Below are 15740 nucleotides of genomic sequence, written 5' to 3' on the forward strand. Positions count from 1 at the left end.
AACAATTTCATCACTCAAACTGAAATGGGCAATGGGGAAAAGGGCCGAGCAGAAACACCAATAATCGCCCAACGCACTTAGCCAAATTTCAAGCAATTAAATCTTTAATTCGCGCTTAAAAGCTGTTTCACCCCAGATTCCCCCAAGCCATTTCCCCCGTTTTCAGCAGGGGGTCGGTAACTAATTATAAAACGGATGCGCCACATTTTCCACCCCGAAACCCCCGCTTTTTTAGGTAGCGCTTTGTTTAAGGCCGCAAGTCCCAACCGGAAAAGGGACAGATAAATGCGACGGTCTGCTCCTAAAATAACAGTATTTTGCATAATTGTTGACCCAGAAAGTCCGAAAAGAAAGCAGCAACAAAACAGGGGAACTTGCTGCTGCTGCTGCTGCAAAGAATGTAATTTCTTTTTCTTATTTCCCCCAGCATTTTCCCTCGGCGTCGCTGTGGGAACCGCCAGTGATTTGTAATTAGGAAACGGCCGCCAACTGTCGCCTTGGTTTTGGCCTGGCCAGGACGATGCCACGCCCCATTTGCACCGCAATGGAGGCGGTGGCAGTGGCATCAGCGGCAGCGGCTGGAGGCATTAGCGAACGTTAAATACCCAAGTGCCATCTGCTAAGGGGAAAAGCGACTACATACAAAAAAAGGTGACCGGGAAAATTAAATGAATGAAAAGTGCTAGAAGAAAAGTGTAAAGCAATGACGGCGACGCCTGGGCTTCCCCTTTTCCCACACTCCCTTTTGGCCATTTTCGCAGTTTGCGGTTTGGTGAGAAATGGGGAGAGAAAAGCGTAAAGGGGGTGCTGGAGAACTGCGGGGAAGATTCCACCCATTTGTGTGCGTAGTTGGCGAAAGTTTATTAAACATTTAAATTCACTCATTTCTCGGTGGAACTGCTCCTTTCTTTGTCGGCTGGGGAAATGACCAAAAATTGAAATTATTTCATGTCCGGTGTCACCATTTTCGGCTTCCGTTTTGGGCTTGACTTGGTCTGACTTCAGGGTCCTTTTGCTTTAAAATTAATTCGTTGATGCAGAACTTCTCAAACTTCATTTTCAACGGAAATTTATAAATTTTGGGCCAGCGGCCTTGGCCGGTCCTTGTTTACTCATGTCCTGCATGCTTCCGTTTTTCCACTTTTTCATTTCTCTGCCTTTTGAGCCACCGGAAGCGACCTTTTCTTTCTGCATAATTTCGGGAAATATGTTTCTTCTAAAGGTTGGTCCAATGATTTATGGTAAGAACTCCTTTTAAAACGGTAAAGGCTTTTTTAAAGTGTTTTAACACAAACGGGCTAATTTAATTGCTGTATTTTGGTTCATATAAATAAAAGCATATGTTGGTTATAGTTCTTCCTCATACTTATATAATTTATTTCTGAAAACATATGAAAAATATTTTTAACTTCTTTCCTTTTCCTCGTCATTACTCTATTGTTTATTAATGCCGTTTCTCGTAGAGTATAGGGTAAGGGAATACTAGATTAGTTGAAAAGTATGTAACAGCAGAAGGAAGCGTTTCCGACCATATTAAGTATTATATTCTTGATCAGGATCAAAAGCGGTGTCGATCTGACCATGTCCGTCTGTCCGTCCGTCTGCCCGTCCGTATGAACGTCGAGACCCCAGGAACTAAAAACTGGAAAATCGAGCATAAGCATGCAGATTCCAGATACAGTAGATGCAGCGCAAGTTTATTGACCCATGTTGCCACTCCCATTCTATCGTCTACAGACCACCAAAAAATGTTAGTGTTGAAATGTTACCTTCGCACTTCCACTAGCTCAGTAACGGGTATAAGATAGTCGGGGAACTCGACTATAGCATTCTCTCTTGTTTTCATTAAAATTATATAAAATAAGTGTAACCAGCTTGAGCAATTGTTCCCTTATTACATTTAAATAGAGCGTATTGTACTACTTATAACTTTTAAATAACATGACAATTAATAAACCAAGAAGCAAACACAATGTACTTTATCTGCAAATGTAGAATATGAGAAATGCCTACAATTATTTTCTTCTTAAATGTCCTAAGATAAAAATCAATCTTAAGCCCAAGACCTTTAGAACTCCGAATGTACCTTGCAAAATGTGGCCAAAAGACCAATTGCGCTTCGGTGCCTAAGAAAATACATTTTGAACCGAATGCATTCTTTTCGTTAATAAAATCGCGTTTAAACATGATCCTTTGCATGCACAAATCCCAATCCAACCGCTCGGCGTCGCTTTGATTCCGAAAGCCCCGAAAACTTTTGCGCGCTTGAAAAGAGTCTTTGTTGTGCCCGTGTGTGTGGCTGCTCGAAGCAGAGGCTCTTTGGCATTAGCCACCATCCTTTGCTCCATGATCCTGGCTCCTTTCAATGGCTCACCTTGTGAGGAGAGCACCTTCAATGGGCACACGCACACACACCACCCCACTCCGACGCATTCAGGCGCTCCCTTATTAGAGGAAAAGCAGGTGAAACCTATCCTTGAGGCGGTGACGTTGCACTCGGAAGTCAGTCTAAGCATACAGCCCAGCAAATGGCAATAATGAAATCAAAATGTGAATGCCCTTTGCATTTCCTACTTACAGTTTGACCCTGTTACGAGCCAAGCAAAAGCAAAAGCTCCAGATGAAACCAAATCTGAGCCTGGTCAGCATCCAAGCATTTCCTTCGCCTGCCACCCCCTCCTTGAATGAGCCCTCATTAGTTCCCCTGCTGCATTAAATTTGCATTTGAAAGCTGCATTCGAAAGGCATTCATTGTGAGGATTCTTTTTGGGCCGCAGATCAAAGCAAGTTTGAAGAAGCTTATTCAAAGTATCGGATTTAGATAGGAGGGTGTCCCTCAAAATGGTAAGCTGACGATGTGTTACTGTGTTAAATGGCAAAGAATGGAAATTAGAACAACATTAATAGTTTTAAAGCAAATAATATAATCAACAATAATATAATAACTTTATTTTTACACTATGTTTCGTGACAAATAGACAAGGATATAACAGAACGCGGTATACTTACGAACCTCTCAACTTACGCTCGAGTAACTCGAGTAATCCACATAAACTGATACTTCACAGGAAAATAGTAAATAAATGAAATACGAAACAAAAAGCAAGTTATAGTTATAGTACGGGAGGACAATTTTTGGTCTATTATTTATCCAAATGCCTGCCCATCGATTGCGGACTTTATCCATTTTATTAATGTCCTGGGCTACTATTATAGTGAATCTCTCGATGTTTCCCGCTTTAATTTATTTGCCAGACACAATGCGGTCGACAACAATTGCAGGACGTCGACAGTCCTAATGGAAAATGGCCGGATTAAACCTTCAATCCTTTCAGTAACGATTGTCCTTGTTGCTCAGCCTGGTATTAGACAACGAGTCGACCTTGACCCAATGGCCATTGTCCTACCCGTTCGGATGGCTTAATTTGATACTGCTGCTCCCGCTTTAATCCGTTGTGAATACACCCAAACTGGTTTTATTCGCATTTCGACACAAATATTTTAACATTTCATAATTGGCCATTCAACACCAAGCTTAATTTATATAATCCTTAAGATGATGAGAGAGATGATTGTTAGGTAATTACGTAAACTGATGATTGTCAACTCGCATATTTAGTCAATTTACTAGCTTCATTCATTTATCATCAACGCTTTTGAAACCAAACATACCAGAGTTGTCACCTTCCTTAATTGGGTGGTCAAGAAGACTCTGTAATAAACTAGTTCTTTGTGCTTCAAATTGGCTGGGTTTCAACTTGTCCGTGCAATTTTAACAATTTTCTGTCATGGAACATACATTTTCATATAGGGACAGAAATAAAAGCAAAAACCAATTTTGTGGGACAGGTTTGTATCAATCCTCAAAATGATAATAATCAATGTAAAAATACCAATTTAACAGTGTGCAAAAAACTTACTAACTTAGTTTTTTAACTTTTTAAATTTAATGTTAATTATTTGTTAAGTTATTATATGGAATGAGAAGCTATATGCATGTGATCCCCAATATCGCCATTCGCCCATAAAAAATGAGTTATCGATAAATGCGTATCGAACTCTCCATCCCTGGCAACTGCGCGTTTTGGAAGAACGTTTTTCTGGACAATAAGAAAATAATAATAATAAATAGGATAATTGGCAACTACGATGGATACCAAAATTGTTTACGACCAAGTTTTCCTTGCGGATAATGAAGATGAATTATTACTTATCTACGACGATGAAGTGAATTTAGATGAGGAGCACCTTTTAATTTGTGATGATGTCTGGAAGAGGGAAGAGGAAATGACTCCAGAAGGGAATTTAGCCGACGTCGAAGACTACGCAGTTTTGATGGAAGTAATGGACACTCCTACAATACACGTCGCCTCGGGGAGCGAGGAAGAAATGACTCCAGAAGAGAATTTAGGAGAGGTCATAGACCTCGATTCAGCGGATGCAAATGACGTGGCAGATCTATTGCCCGATCCCGAGCCATTTGATTTAGAAGAACTCACGGTCTATATACCCGAAGAGATCACATTTGCAGATTCGGGATTCTTTGCAGAGCAGGGCGATAACTTGGAGGCTTGCGACTTCACCTACAAGGTGATCGCGTCTGAGACTATTAGCCATTCTCCTGGAGAATTGACCGAAGTGACAGAATTTATCCGTTATCTCAGCCAGGACTTCGTCTTCCAGGCATACTCGCCGCCTTCGATCCCCAGCTTGCACACCGACCGTTGTCCTCATCACGACAAAACCTCACAAAACGAGTTTTGGTCCGACATGGAGGAAGTGTCCTGCATCCTGTTGCGTTCGGCGGCCGCCTATATGGAACCCCCCGCTCATGTCGACGACGCTACGGTGAGTTTTATTGCCAAGGGTCTCTCCTTGTCCAAGGATTTCACGACTGAGGAGGGAGTTTCCCTAAGCGCACTGCAGAGCATTGGTCGCCTGGTGGCCGCCATTGTCATGGACAGGAAGTCGGGCGTCGTAATGGCATACGCCGTGATCCACCTCGTTCCCCAGACTATGACCGACGACAGCACAGGCGAGTTGTTGGGAATGATGCTTCATAACGTTATTCGTGGATTCGCCATCAACGACCACTTCCGTCGCATAATTATCGAAAACAGCCGGCCCTTCCTTTTGGTGGCGAACCAAATTCCAAACTAATAGTTCCCTGTTTGTTTGAGCATTTAAGAAGGTTAAATGGTACAGTCAAGCTGACAAAAAACAAAAAAAAATATGATCAGTAATAAATAACTATTATCCAAATTATTTTAATTTAAAAGAAAAACGTATTCAGGCTTTGGCTAAGAATGATTTGATAGAACTAGTAATGTTAAATAGTTCTGTGGCTTTAAAATAAAGTCATTGTACAAGAAAAACTAAGTCAAGCCAATATTTTATTTTTATATTCTGATAACTAAATGTATGCTTTAATATTTGGCTTGCATAAAATTATATGCTTCTATTTAGCAGTCTTGCTGTATGTATTTCAATCTATACAGATCATAAGAGCATGGTTAAATGATTTTAATTTGTACTTACCATAAGGAACGGTCATTTTATTTTAGTTACACGACAATTTAAAGACTTCTTTAAGTTATTCAATTGTATTATTTTATTGTATGTAATGCAATAAATTTGTCAGTTAAAGTTCACATAGTTCTTAGTTTCGTTTACATATTTATATGTGTAAGTATTTTTGTTATTAGTCGGTACTTAACAATAAACTTTGCTATATCATGAGTACAAGTGTCTTCCAGTGTATATCTTTAAAAGTAACGTCCACACCTTTGCAAATTTGGGACCTTTGCGTGTAATGATATTTATTTACAAATAGTCGGTTGTTGATAATTACATGAATGGAGTCTACACGTAAATCGAGTTGATGAAAAACACTTAAGAGCTTAGAAATGTATTTTGATTTCGATTTGTATAGTACTTGCTATGGTCATATACGCCGCTTAGGTCTAACAAACTTTCATTGTTCAACATTCAGTTTAGTGGGCTGTCCAATGGCCTGTTGGTGGCTTTATGGCTGAAAAATAAGAGGCTGAATATAAGTGTCAGGGTTGGGCGCTACTCGGATGTGTGGGTGTGAAAAGGATTGGGTGGCTCAAAGGTGGTTAGCCGCAGACCGCGAGCATTTGATGCATGCAAGCCGGAATGTGTTAATTGTCCACACCCGTGAAAAGAATCCCTGTTAAATTAACCCCCACCTGCCCGCCCGCTGTAATATTGACCGCAGAAATTTATTTCCGTGGCTTTTTCTCACCCGTCTGCGGAGCGTGTTTGTGTTGGCTCACAGCTGCTTGCGGTTAACTTGGCCCGGGATCAATTTGTTAAGCGCTCAAAGGCGGGCACATCAAGTATACGCAGGGCATACGCGGTGACAGCCGACGCAGCCTTGGGACAATCGCACACATAATTAATGCCGCTTTGAGGGCATTGTTTGAGTGGGAGTGGGTCTGCACCTAATTGCAATTAAGTTGACGCTGCAGCCTCACTTTCCACGTACATACAAATTCAGGAGCAGAGACAACTTTAATTAATTTCAGACGATTTTTATGGGATTTGCCGTGGATCGGGGGAGTGTGTGTAATTAAAAAGGACGTTAAGTGGATAAATAAATACGAGCCGGGCCTGCGGGTTGGCGATGCACACGATGTTTACATTTTGTCCGTTTGATTCGTTTTATTTATTTCTTTGGCCGCCTTGCGCCTTTGTCTCCTGCCTGCCGCTATTTGTTTATTTATTTTATGTATTTATTTGTATCGTTTAAATGCAATTCATTAGTGTTTGGAATACGTCTCTGGTTGGATTCTGCCATTTATATTATTTGTATATTTAATTAATTTACATTTTGCTGAACGATTTCGCAATGGAGTTATATACAGTTCACGATTCAGTCCGCTGAATTCAATAAATTTACTTTCGTTATCAATTAAATTGTTTTTGCTTGCTGGACGCCCATTTCGTCCATTCCGATCAATGAGTGTATTTGCTATAATTTTTTGTTCTTACGCAATATTTACTTTATGAATTTTGCTTTTTCCCGCATGTTTCGAGCTTGTTCGTGAGATAAGAGCACATAAAATAGAGTTCCATAAATTGGCTATGCAAATGTTTGCGATGTGGCAGATACATCGTGAGTACGAATATGTGGGTGTTATGTTTGCCAAAGATAATGCTAAATAAACTCCTTGGAAATCTTTCAGAACTTCTACGATCTCTGCGACGACCTATTCAATTTTTCAAATTTATTGGCGAAATAAGTTTCCTTTCCTCTGACCAGAAACGAGGTCACCGCCCAGAGTCTAGTATTTGCTAAAAATAATAAATATTCAAAACTGTCCGGCATCCGTGAGTGAGTGAGAGAGCAATAGAGAGTGAGAGAGGAGGAGGAAAACTGTGCGAGGAGTGCGGCAGATATGGCTAATTGAAAAGTTCAGCATGTCGCCACATAGGAAGGAGATTGCAAATGTTGTTCCAGACTCAAATTGCCATGCAAATGCATTCGAGTTGCATTTTTCCAAAAACGCATTTGTTTGATGGCTGGAATTTCCCAGATCCCGATCCCTCTTCCTGCCCAGCTCGCCCATGCGGTCTAAATGGTTTCAGGATATCGATGCAATTTCACATCGGACTGCATAAATATTTACTGTTATTCATTTATGCAAACTTACTCGGTATTTTCCACAAAACATAGACCCCGCCACTCGCGCAACCGAACCAAACTGAACCGAGATGAAATACCTAAACAAAACTACGTAACCAATTCAGTTAGGAGTCTGCTTAGGACTAGGGGCTTACTAACTAGTTCGCTTAGAGCCGGTAGAACTTACGATTAGCTGGGACTCGAGGTTCTCGAAACTGCCTGTCTTTTTCTGGGATACGGACTCATCCTCTATATGTATTGGTTATTATTTAGTGGATAAAATCAACTAGCTTACAACATGCACTCGGTTATTACGTGTTATCTCTCTTTTCTTCTCGCTTTTGCTATTTGGGCCTATCAAATTAATTTGGTTTTTAATTTTTACTTTTACGTTGGCAGAGTGTTGGGTTTCCCATCTTCTCACTGTCTAGTAGCAGCTATTGCTCTGGCCATTCAGTTTGGCTCGCTGGCAGTGACATGTCATGTGCGGTGGCCCACTCCGATGAGAATGACGCTGAGCAGGAGCGCCAGGATGCTGAGGGCGTAGGCCCGGGTGGTGGCTGCCGAGGAGGTGACCGCTGAAGCCGACGATTCGCCTGGGAAAATGCAAAGGGAACAATCAGACTCTGAATCCTTTTCTGCGGATATATGCACATATGTCATATTTATAACATTAAGGGAATCAACAATACAGTCAGTATCTTTGGATGGAGATTTAGTTGTAAAATTTAATACTTAATTTAAAGGTTTTAAAGTTTGTTGTCCATTTTTTTATTCGTCTTCTTTTTTGCCATCATTATCGGACTCAAAAATATTTTAACTTGATAAATAGAGAAACTTCAGTTTGCATGAAATGAAGTTTGTATGTAGAGTATAGCAATTTTAACTTGATAAATAGAGACACTTCAGTTTGCATTAAATGAAGATTGTATGTAGAGTATAGCAATGCAGTACGACTTTGATTTTTATATTTATTTTATAATGGATGTTTTTTTGCGATCAAATGCCCAGACTGCAACTCACCATTTATTATGTTCAGCGTTACGGTCGCACTGGGGCTATTCGACGGGCTACATGTGTAATTGCCAGTATCGCGCTTCTTGGCCGACTCGATGATTAATGAGCCAATCTGCAGGAGAGAAAAACACAGGCCCACTCAGTTACTTACAGAGAAAGACAAGCACAGGCAGTTTTTACTCGGACATGGGCACACGTATTTCAAATATCGCGCATGTGCCGGAACTGACATTTTGCCCCGCGGCAGGCGAAGAAAGTTTTGGCAAGGCAATTAGGAGAAATGCGACACAACCGAAACTTTGCGAGCCAATATTATAAGATTTCTCGCTTGCCAGCGGGAGCCAAGAATCAATTTAAAGTTGAGTGTAATAGAACTAAAAATGTACAAGGGTCTTTTGGTCCTGGCCAAGTGGAAGGTGCTTTAGGTCACAGATAGAATTAATTTTAATTTCATTATCATGTGAAACAAATTTTTTATCCTTATTAAGTAACTAACAATTATCCACTGTTCACTTACCGTGCTCTGCCCTTCGCCGGAGGCCTCCGGCAGATTGGGATCCAGTTGCGTGCGGTGGCGCCGGGAGTCGGCCGCCAGCTGCTCGGCGCCATGGTACCACATGATGAACGTGGGCGGCTCCAAGGCGCCGCGCACGATGCAGCGGAGCACCACGTTGCTGCCTGCCTTCACGTAGCGGTCCGGCTCTCCCAGGATCTCCGTGCGGGGAACTGCGGCATGCGGAATAGAGTAGAAGAGCAGTGCGCATAAGTGGAAGTGGCAAATTCGGCGCTTAGAAATTGTGTCATTTCGCTAATCTATTGAATTAACAGCTACGAGTCACGTCGCACACGTAAATCTGGCTGTGGCAGGACAACACTCCGCCTCCGAAGAAAATCCACTTTTCAATTTTTCACTTACTGATTCCAGCTTGAACTTCACCCATCCCCCAGGCTGCTCCAGTTCGGGGCACTCGGGTGATTTTTTGGCCAACAGACACGCACATGCATAACAAACTAGGAGTTGTGGCAACAAAAATGGAAGAAAAGCAGCGAAAAAGGCGGTGAATAGGGAGCGCACACGGACGAACAAGTTGGAAATGTTGGCGCATACATTTTCACACGGCTTACCGACGCTCCGCGGCATCATCTTCTCCCAGCACCCCGAAAAGCGGGAAAACTGGGCGTCTTCATTTGCTAGGCAGCGTGGAGCGACGTGTGCTTTGAAATTTGACAAAATCACGTATACGCCGAGTTTTCACTGCTGTTACACAAAAATGTGCAAAATGAGTGCGCCGAGAATTTACACAAAATGTCCGACTGTGACCCAGAGTATCTGTGTGGGCTTCTACATGGTTGTGTAATACCAGTACCTACTGTAGTTGGGGAGCACGCGCCAAGTTTTGGTTTGACACCAAACTGTGTCAGCTTGTCAAAATCGTCATGTTGTTGAATGTTAGTTTTCCAGCTGCTTGACTGGAGGTTCGCACCACAGCAGCAAATAATATGCAAAAAATTGACTGAAAGTGTACTACGTACTGCGGCAGCTAAAGCTCAAGCGCCAGAGCAATATTATTAGCAACCGTTATTAGATACACTTTATCACCCACGCAACTTTTATTTGGAGATGTTACCGCCCGGTGGGGCAATAATTTTCCATTCAGAACATTCACTGGCATGGCTCTAATTAATTCGAGGATAAGTGGAACTATGTATGTACATACGTATGTATGTATTCCTTCGGTTCCCTGACGAAATTTGATACCAAAGACTGCTAACAAAAAGATGTAAATTAACATTAAAAAAATTAAATGGATACGACTATAATAAAAATGATAAGAAAGGAAATGAAAGAAAGAAAACAATTTCTGAAATAATTGTGTTGTATTTAGAGGATTGTTTTCTCGATACACAGTTATTCTTAAAGAATTCGTTTTAATACCCCTTACTCGCAGAGTAAAAAGGTATACTAGATTCATTGAAAAGTATGTAACAGACAGAAGGAAGCCTTTCCGACTATATAAAGTATATATATTCGTGATCAGGATCAATATCAGTGTCGATCTGGCCATGCCCGTCCGTATCAATGTCGAGACCTCAGGAACTATAAAAGCCAGAAAGTAGAGATAAGGCTTGCAAATTCCAGAGACATAGACGCAGCGCAAGTTTGTTGACACATGTTGCCACGCCCACTCTAACGCCCACAAACAGCCCAAACTTGCCACGCACACACTTTTGAAAAATGTTCTGATATTTTTTCACATTTTTGTTAGTCTTGAAAATTTATTTCGATGTGCCAAACATATTTTTGCCACGCTCACTCTAACGCCCACAAACGTTAAAAACTGTCAGTGTCGAAATTTCTCTTCGCACTTCCACTAGCTGGGTAACGGGTATCAGATAGTCGGGGAACTCGACTATAGCGTTCTATAGCGTTTCTGAAGAAAGGCCAAAAATAAGTTTGTTACGCCCACCGTAACACATCCTCTTGAAGGGTATTTTCTCTTCCTCTTTTTTTTTCATTTTTCCATCATTTGTGCACTGGCTGAGTTACAGGTATGTGATAGTCGAGGAACTGGTTTTTATACCCGTTACTCGTAGAGTAAAAGGGTATACTAGATTCGTTGAAAAGTATGTAACAGGCAGAAGGAAGCGTTTCCGACCATATAAAGTATATATATTCATGATCAGGATCAATAGCCGAGTCGATCTGGCCATGTCCGTCTGTCCGTCTGTCTGTCCGTCCGTATGAACGTCGAGATCTCAGGAACTACAAAAGCTACAAAGTTGAGATTCAGCATGCAGACTCCAGAGACATAGAAGCAGCGCAAGTCATGTTGCATGTTGCCACGCCCACTCTAACGCCCACAAACCGCCTAAAACTGCCACGCCCACACTTTTGAAAAATGTTTCGATATTTTTTCATTTTTGTGTTAGTCTCCTTTATTTCTATCGGTTTGCCAAAAAAATATTTGCCACGCCCACCCTAACGCCCACAAACCGCCAAAATCCGCCACGCCCACACTTTTGAAAAATGTTTTGACATTTTTTCATTTTTGTATTAGTCTTGTAAAATTCTATCGATTTGCCAAAAGACTTTTTGCCACACCCACTTTAACGACCACAAACCGCAAAAACTGTGAGTGTTGTGTGTCCTGCGCACTTTCACCATCTGAGTAACGGGTATCAGATAGTCGGGGAACTCGACTATAGCGTTCTCTCTTGTTGTTTATTATTTACGAAATATGACTAAAATTTATAATTCACATCATATAAATTTCTTCGACAACATCGTTTTAGTTATTGGCCGTAATGTTTTGGTCTTTGAATACCAATTATCAAATAAACTGCAACTTTGTTTTCTGAACCCTACAAAAGCAACCCTAGCCCATCCGAATCTAGATATATACACCTTGGTAAGACATATTTTCAAATTAATTTCAATGACAGCATCGACTCGGAACTATTATGCTTAGTCTTTAGAAATAATTTAAAAAGAAAAGAAGCTGAATGAGAGCCGCAGAAACAGAAACCCGAAAACTTTGACCACATCTCGGCAAATTCTCCAAGCACAAAGGGAGCAGAAGTGCAAAGGGAAGGGAATTAGTTAAGAGTGTCAAGCGAATTGCAGCAACTTAAATTAATTGAGTTTATGGCGAAATGCTTTTAGGCAAATTAGTCGAAAGGCGCTGCGCAAACATCACAGGGAAATTGTCACTTTTGATGGCGAGATAAAGTGCGGTCCCAAAAAAATAATAAAACCAAAAGAAAACCCCAAAATTGGCTTTGGCTATACAAGATTAGCAGCAAATTAAATAAGACCAAGCCATTCGAGAATGAATTCGAAACGAGACGGGGAATCATCAACCTTGGAGATGAGATGATCTGAGCTGAACAGAAAGCGAATCTCATAAAACCAAATCTAGTTTGTCGTTCAATGATGCAGAAAAAAAATATTCATTCATTCATTCATTTGGCATTCATGTGTGCAAGTCACCGTGGGTGCGAATGGTTTTCTTTTCCTTGTCAGGCGCGAAAAGCTCTTCCGTGGATTCGGATCATAAAAATAAATCAGTAGAGTTGCCCGGGAAAAGTTTAAAAGATTATTACATAAGTTTGCAGCTAAACAGACTTGATGTTTTTCGGGGCATTAACAACGATTTGGCTCCATTGTGCTGCCCATTTCGGTGACCTAGAAACTCGAGCAAATGAACCAAACCCAAAGAAGCTGACATTTTAACCAGCAACAAAGCAAATAAGGATTTTTTCCTAGTCCACCCCCCCTCCGCCCGCCCCTTAACATAACAAATTGACCGAAAACTACGAGCCTATTACCCCAACTCTCGCTCTGCATCCAAATATGCCCAAGGAATCAAGCAGCGGGCAGGCAAAGGCCAAAGCCTAAACATTAAATCCATTGCCAAAGGATCTGAATCGAATTCATCCAGCGCTAACGGGTGGTGGTGGGTCAAGGCGGTTGATTTTGGGTGGTTTTGGATGCTTTGGGGCGGTGGAAGTGGGAAGTGGGGAGTGGGTGGTGCAAAAATCGACATCATGCAAAGGGAGTTTGCACAGACAAAACGATGCAATAAATACAAATTACATGGCAAAGGCACAAAATCAGCCAAGCAGAGTGACACCAAAAGCAGAGTGGGAGAACGGGTGGAAAAAGCTGGTAGGAAAAACTGCAAAGGGGTGATCAAGGGTGGTGAAGAATAGGTGCTGCCGATAATGGTTATGGCCAGCCGAATTGGAAGAAAAGGAGCAAAGGAACCGGAAGGACCACGCTCACCCAAATTCAACTTCAAACAAACAAAGGCCGATTGGACCTCTACGGGGAAATGGAAATGGCCATGGATGAAGGCCAAACGACTGCAAATAATGGTTATTCAGAACGAGACAGCGAGCCGGCGCGAGAAAGAGACAGATCGTAGAATCCCTGCCGGGCATGAATAGAAATCCTTTTTGCTTAAACTTGTCGTTAGATTAACGCAAATGTGGCCGCGCATACGAAATTCAGATAGACGAATATTTTTGGCTTCAGATGGATACCTGTTGGCTGCCACGCCCTGCGCCCATTCCCAAATTCTCGAAGCTAACACTATAAAAATTGAATCTTGAGCATTTTCGTTGTTTAATTAATTAATTAATTTGCAATGCCTTTTAAAATAACTTAAATTAGATTTTAGAAAATGCTTTTTAAAAATGTGTGTTAGAAGTATACCAAAAATATTTAAATACTTTTTAATAAGATTTACATTTGACAACAAATTACATTGTCGTAATTTGAAATTCATGTTGTGTATACCTTAAATACATATTGTGCCTATCAAGCAGATCTAATTTAACATGTTACATTTTCCATGTTTTCTATTTTATTTCATTTTTAACAGTTTAATCTGATTGTTCCCAGTGGACACGCACGCTCACATGAGGTTTTGGCATACATGCGCATGTGTTTAGCATACAAATTAGCTGAGCCGGAAATGCGAAAATCACTTTTTGGCAACACCATTATCCAGTCTATTGCCCTTGCCCTCATTTTTCCCTGCTCATCCCTCGATTCAGCATGATGTGTCCTTTTTTGCCGGCATCATCCTCAGGCTGGATAGCCATAAAACCAAAGTGTTAGTTGGATGAAAGAAAATTCAATTTGTTGGCTTCAAATGCAAATTGACTTTTTACTTTCACTGCTTTGCGCTCTTCTTTTCGTTGCCATCTGAGCTGGGCTAAATTGACCTTAAATTGTCAAAGAATTTGAAATAATGGTGTAATTCTGGCCGAAGGGCCTTGTTTTTCGTAAAGCAAACCTCAGCCGCAGGACGGGCAGATATGCTGGCGAGGTTGCAGAAGAAATCGTTTCAAATGAATGCATCCGTGTCATAGATAAAATCCGGATCTGAAACCGAATTCGAATTCGAATTCGAATCCGAAACCCAATAGCCGTGGCCAAAAAATATTCGCAGTGATTTCCGTGTCATAGCCCCAAGCAATGCAGTTGTTATTGTGCCGGCCAGATAAATAGTGTGAGCCAGAACCACAGCCGGGAAATTTCATATCAATTACAGGGCTCAGAACATCCTCCGATGCCCTCGACTGACATTTACATTGTTCATTTGGCCTGCTGATGCTGTTTCTTCCGGTATGCAAACATGAAATTTAATTAACTTTTTACTCGGTGCTCGGGAGTGTGTGTTTGTGTATTTGTGTGTCTGGGAAACCAAAACGAAACCAGAGCCCAGCACGTAAAAGTTTTCTCGTTAAAAAACTTGACTGACCAAAGAAATGTTCCGTCTGTGTGCTCTGCTTTACTTTTTTTGCACTCGTTTTTCGAGTATTTCAATGGCCAATGGTCAGCAGCCGCAATTTGAATGCAATTTAGTGAATAATTTGAAATGCAGTTGCCGCATGAAAGATGCAAAGATCTCGCCCCATGTGTGGCTCGGCCTTTTGTAAGCATGCTGAAAGTTTTCGCATTTGCTGTCGCTTGACCTTTGCCCCTTGCCGCCGGCAAATTATGCGCCTAATTCACCCAGAGTCCAGTGTCCAAGTGCGAACTCATATTCAAAAGCCTTGGCATTTAGTGCTCATGTTCACGGTCTTGGACTTGGGCTTGGTTTTGGTCTTGGACTTGACTTACCCACAACTTGCAGCTGGACACGGGCACTGACTTTGGGCTCCGTGGAGACCTGGCACTCGTAGGAGCCGGCGTCCCGGGCCTGGACGTACTTGATCTGCAGGGTCCAGTACTTGTCCGGCTGCTTGATGGCCAGGAATCGCTGGTCGGCTATGAAGACGGCCCTGAAAGCGGGATGCAAAATTGGAATTAGTCGCAAGTTATAACTTTTAATTTAATTTTAGTGTTTTACAGAAAACAAGACTTGTTGCACATGGTTGAATTATGAAAGCATTGGTAAGTAATAGGAAAATCGATTTTGTGAGGTAATCTTAATAGATATAGATACATATATCATAACTGATTACTAAAGCTACAATGCAAATCATATTTAAAATTTCCGTAATTTTAAAAATGGCATAATCACTTGTATACAAATTTTAAAGGCCAGAGCTGAAAAAT

At 41.4% G+C, this 15740-nt stretch overlaps 2 protein-coding genes across 2 annotated transcripts in view; one reads left to right on the plus strand and one right to left on the minus strand.

The window, feature by feature from the left end:
• Positions 1–4100: 4100 nt before the first annotated feature.
• Positions 4101–5235, plus strand: LOC122621552. The gene has a single exon (XM_043799460.1). The coding sequence runs from the start codon at positions 4150–4152 to the stop codon at positions 5158–5160; it is 1011 nt and encodes a 336-aa protein (XP_043655395.1). The 5' UTR covers positions 4101–4149; the 3' UTR covers positions 5161–5235.
• Positions 5236–5646: 411 nt separating this feature from the next.
• Positions 5647–15740, minus strand: part of LOC122621254 (hemicentin-2) — a 51822-nt gene continuing 41728 nt past the window's right edge. Inside the window, exons 5-8 of the mRNA XM_043799067.1 lie at positions 15303–15463; positions 9186–9394; positions 8675–8780; positions 5647–8247 (exon numbers count right to left, since the gene is read on the minus strand). Coding sequence (XP_043655002.1) covers positions 8132–8247; positions 8675–8780; positions 9186–9394; positions 15303–15463 — 592 coding nt within the window. The 3' untranslated portion in view covers positions 5647–8131. The remainder of the gene's footprint in view (positions 8248–8674; positions 8781–9185; positions 9395–15302; positions 15464–15740) is intronic.

The sequence above is a fragment of the Drosophila teissieri genome, chromosome 3R (genome assembly GCF_016746235.2).
Source record: "Drosophila teissieri strain GT53w chromosome 3R, Prin_Dtei_1.1, whole genome shotgun sequence".
Lineage (NCBI taxonomy): Eukaryota > Metazoa > Arthropoda > Insecta > Diptera > Drosophilidae > Drosophila > Drosophila teissieri.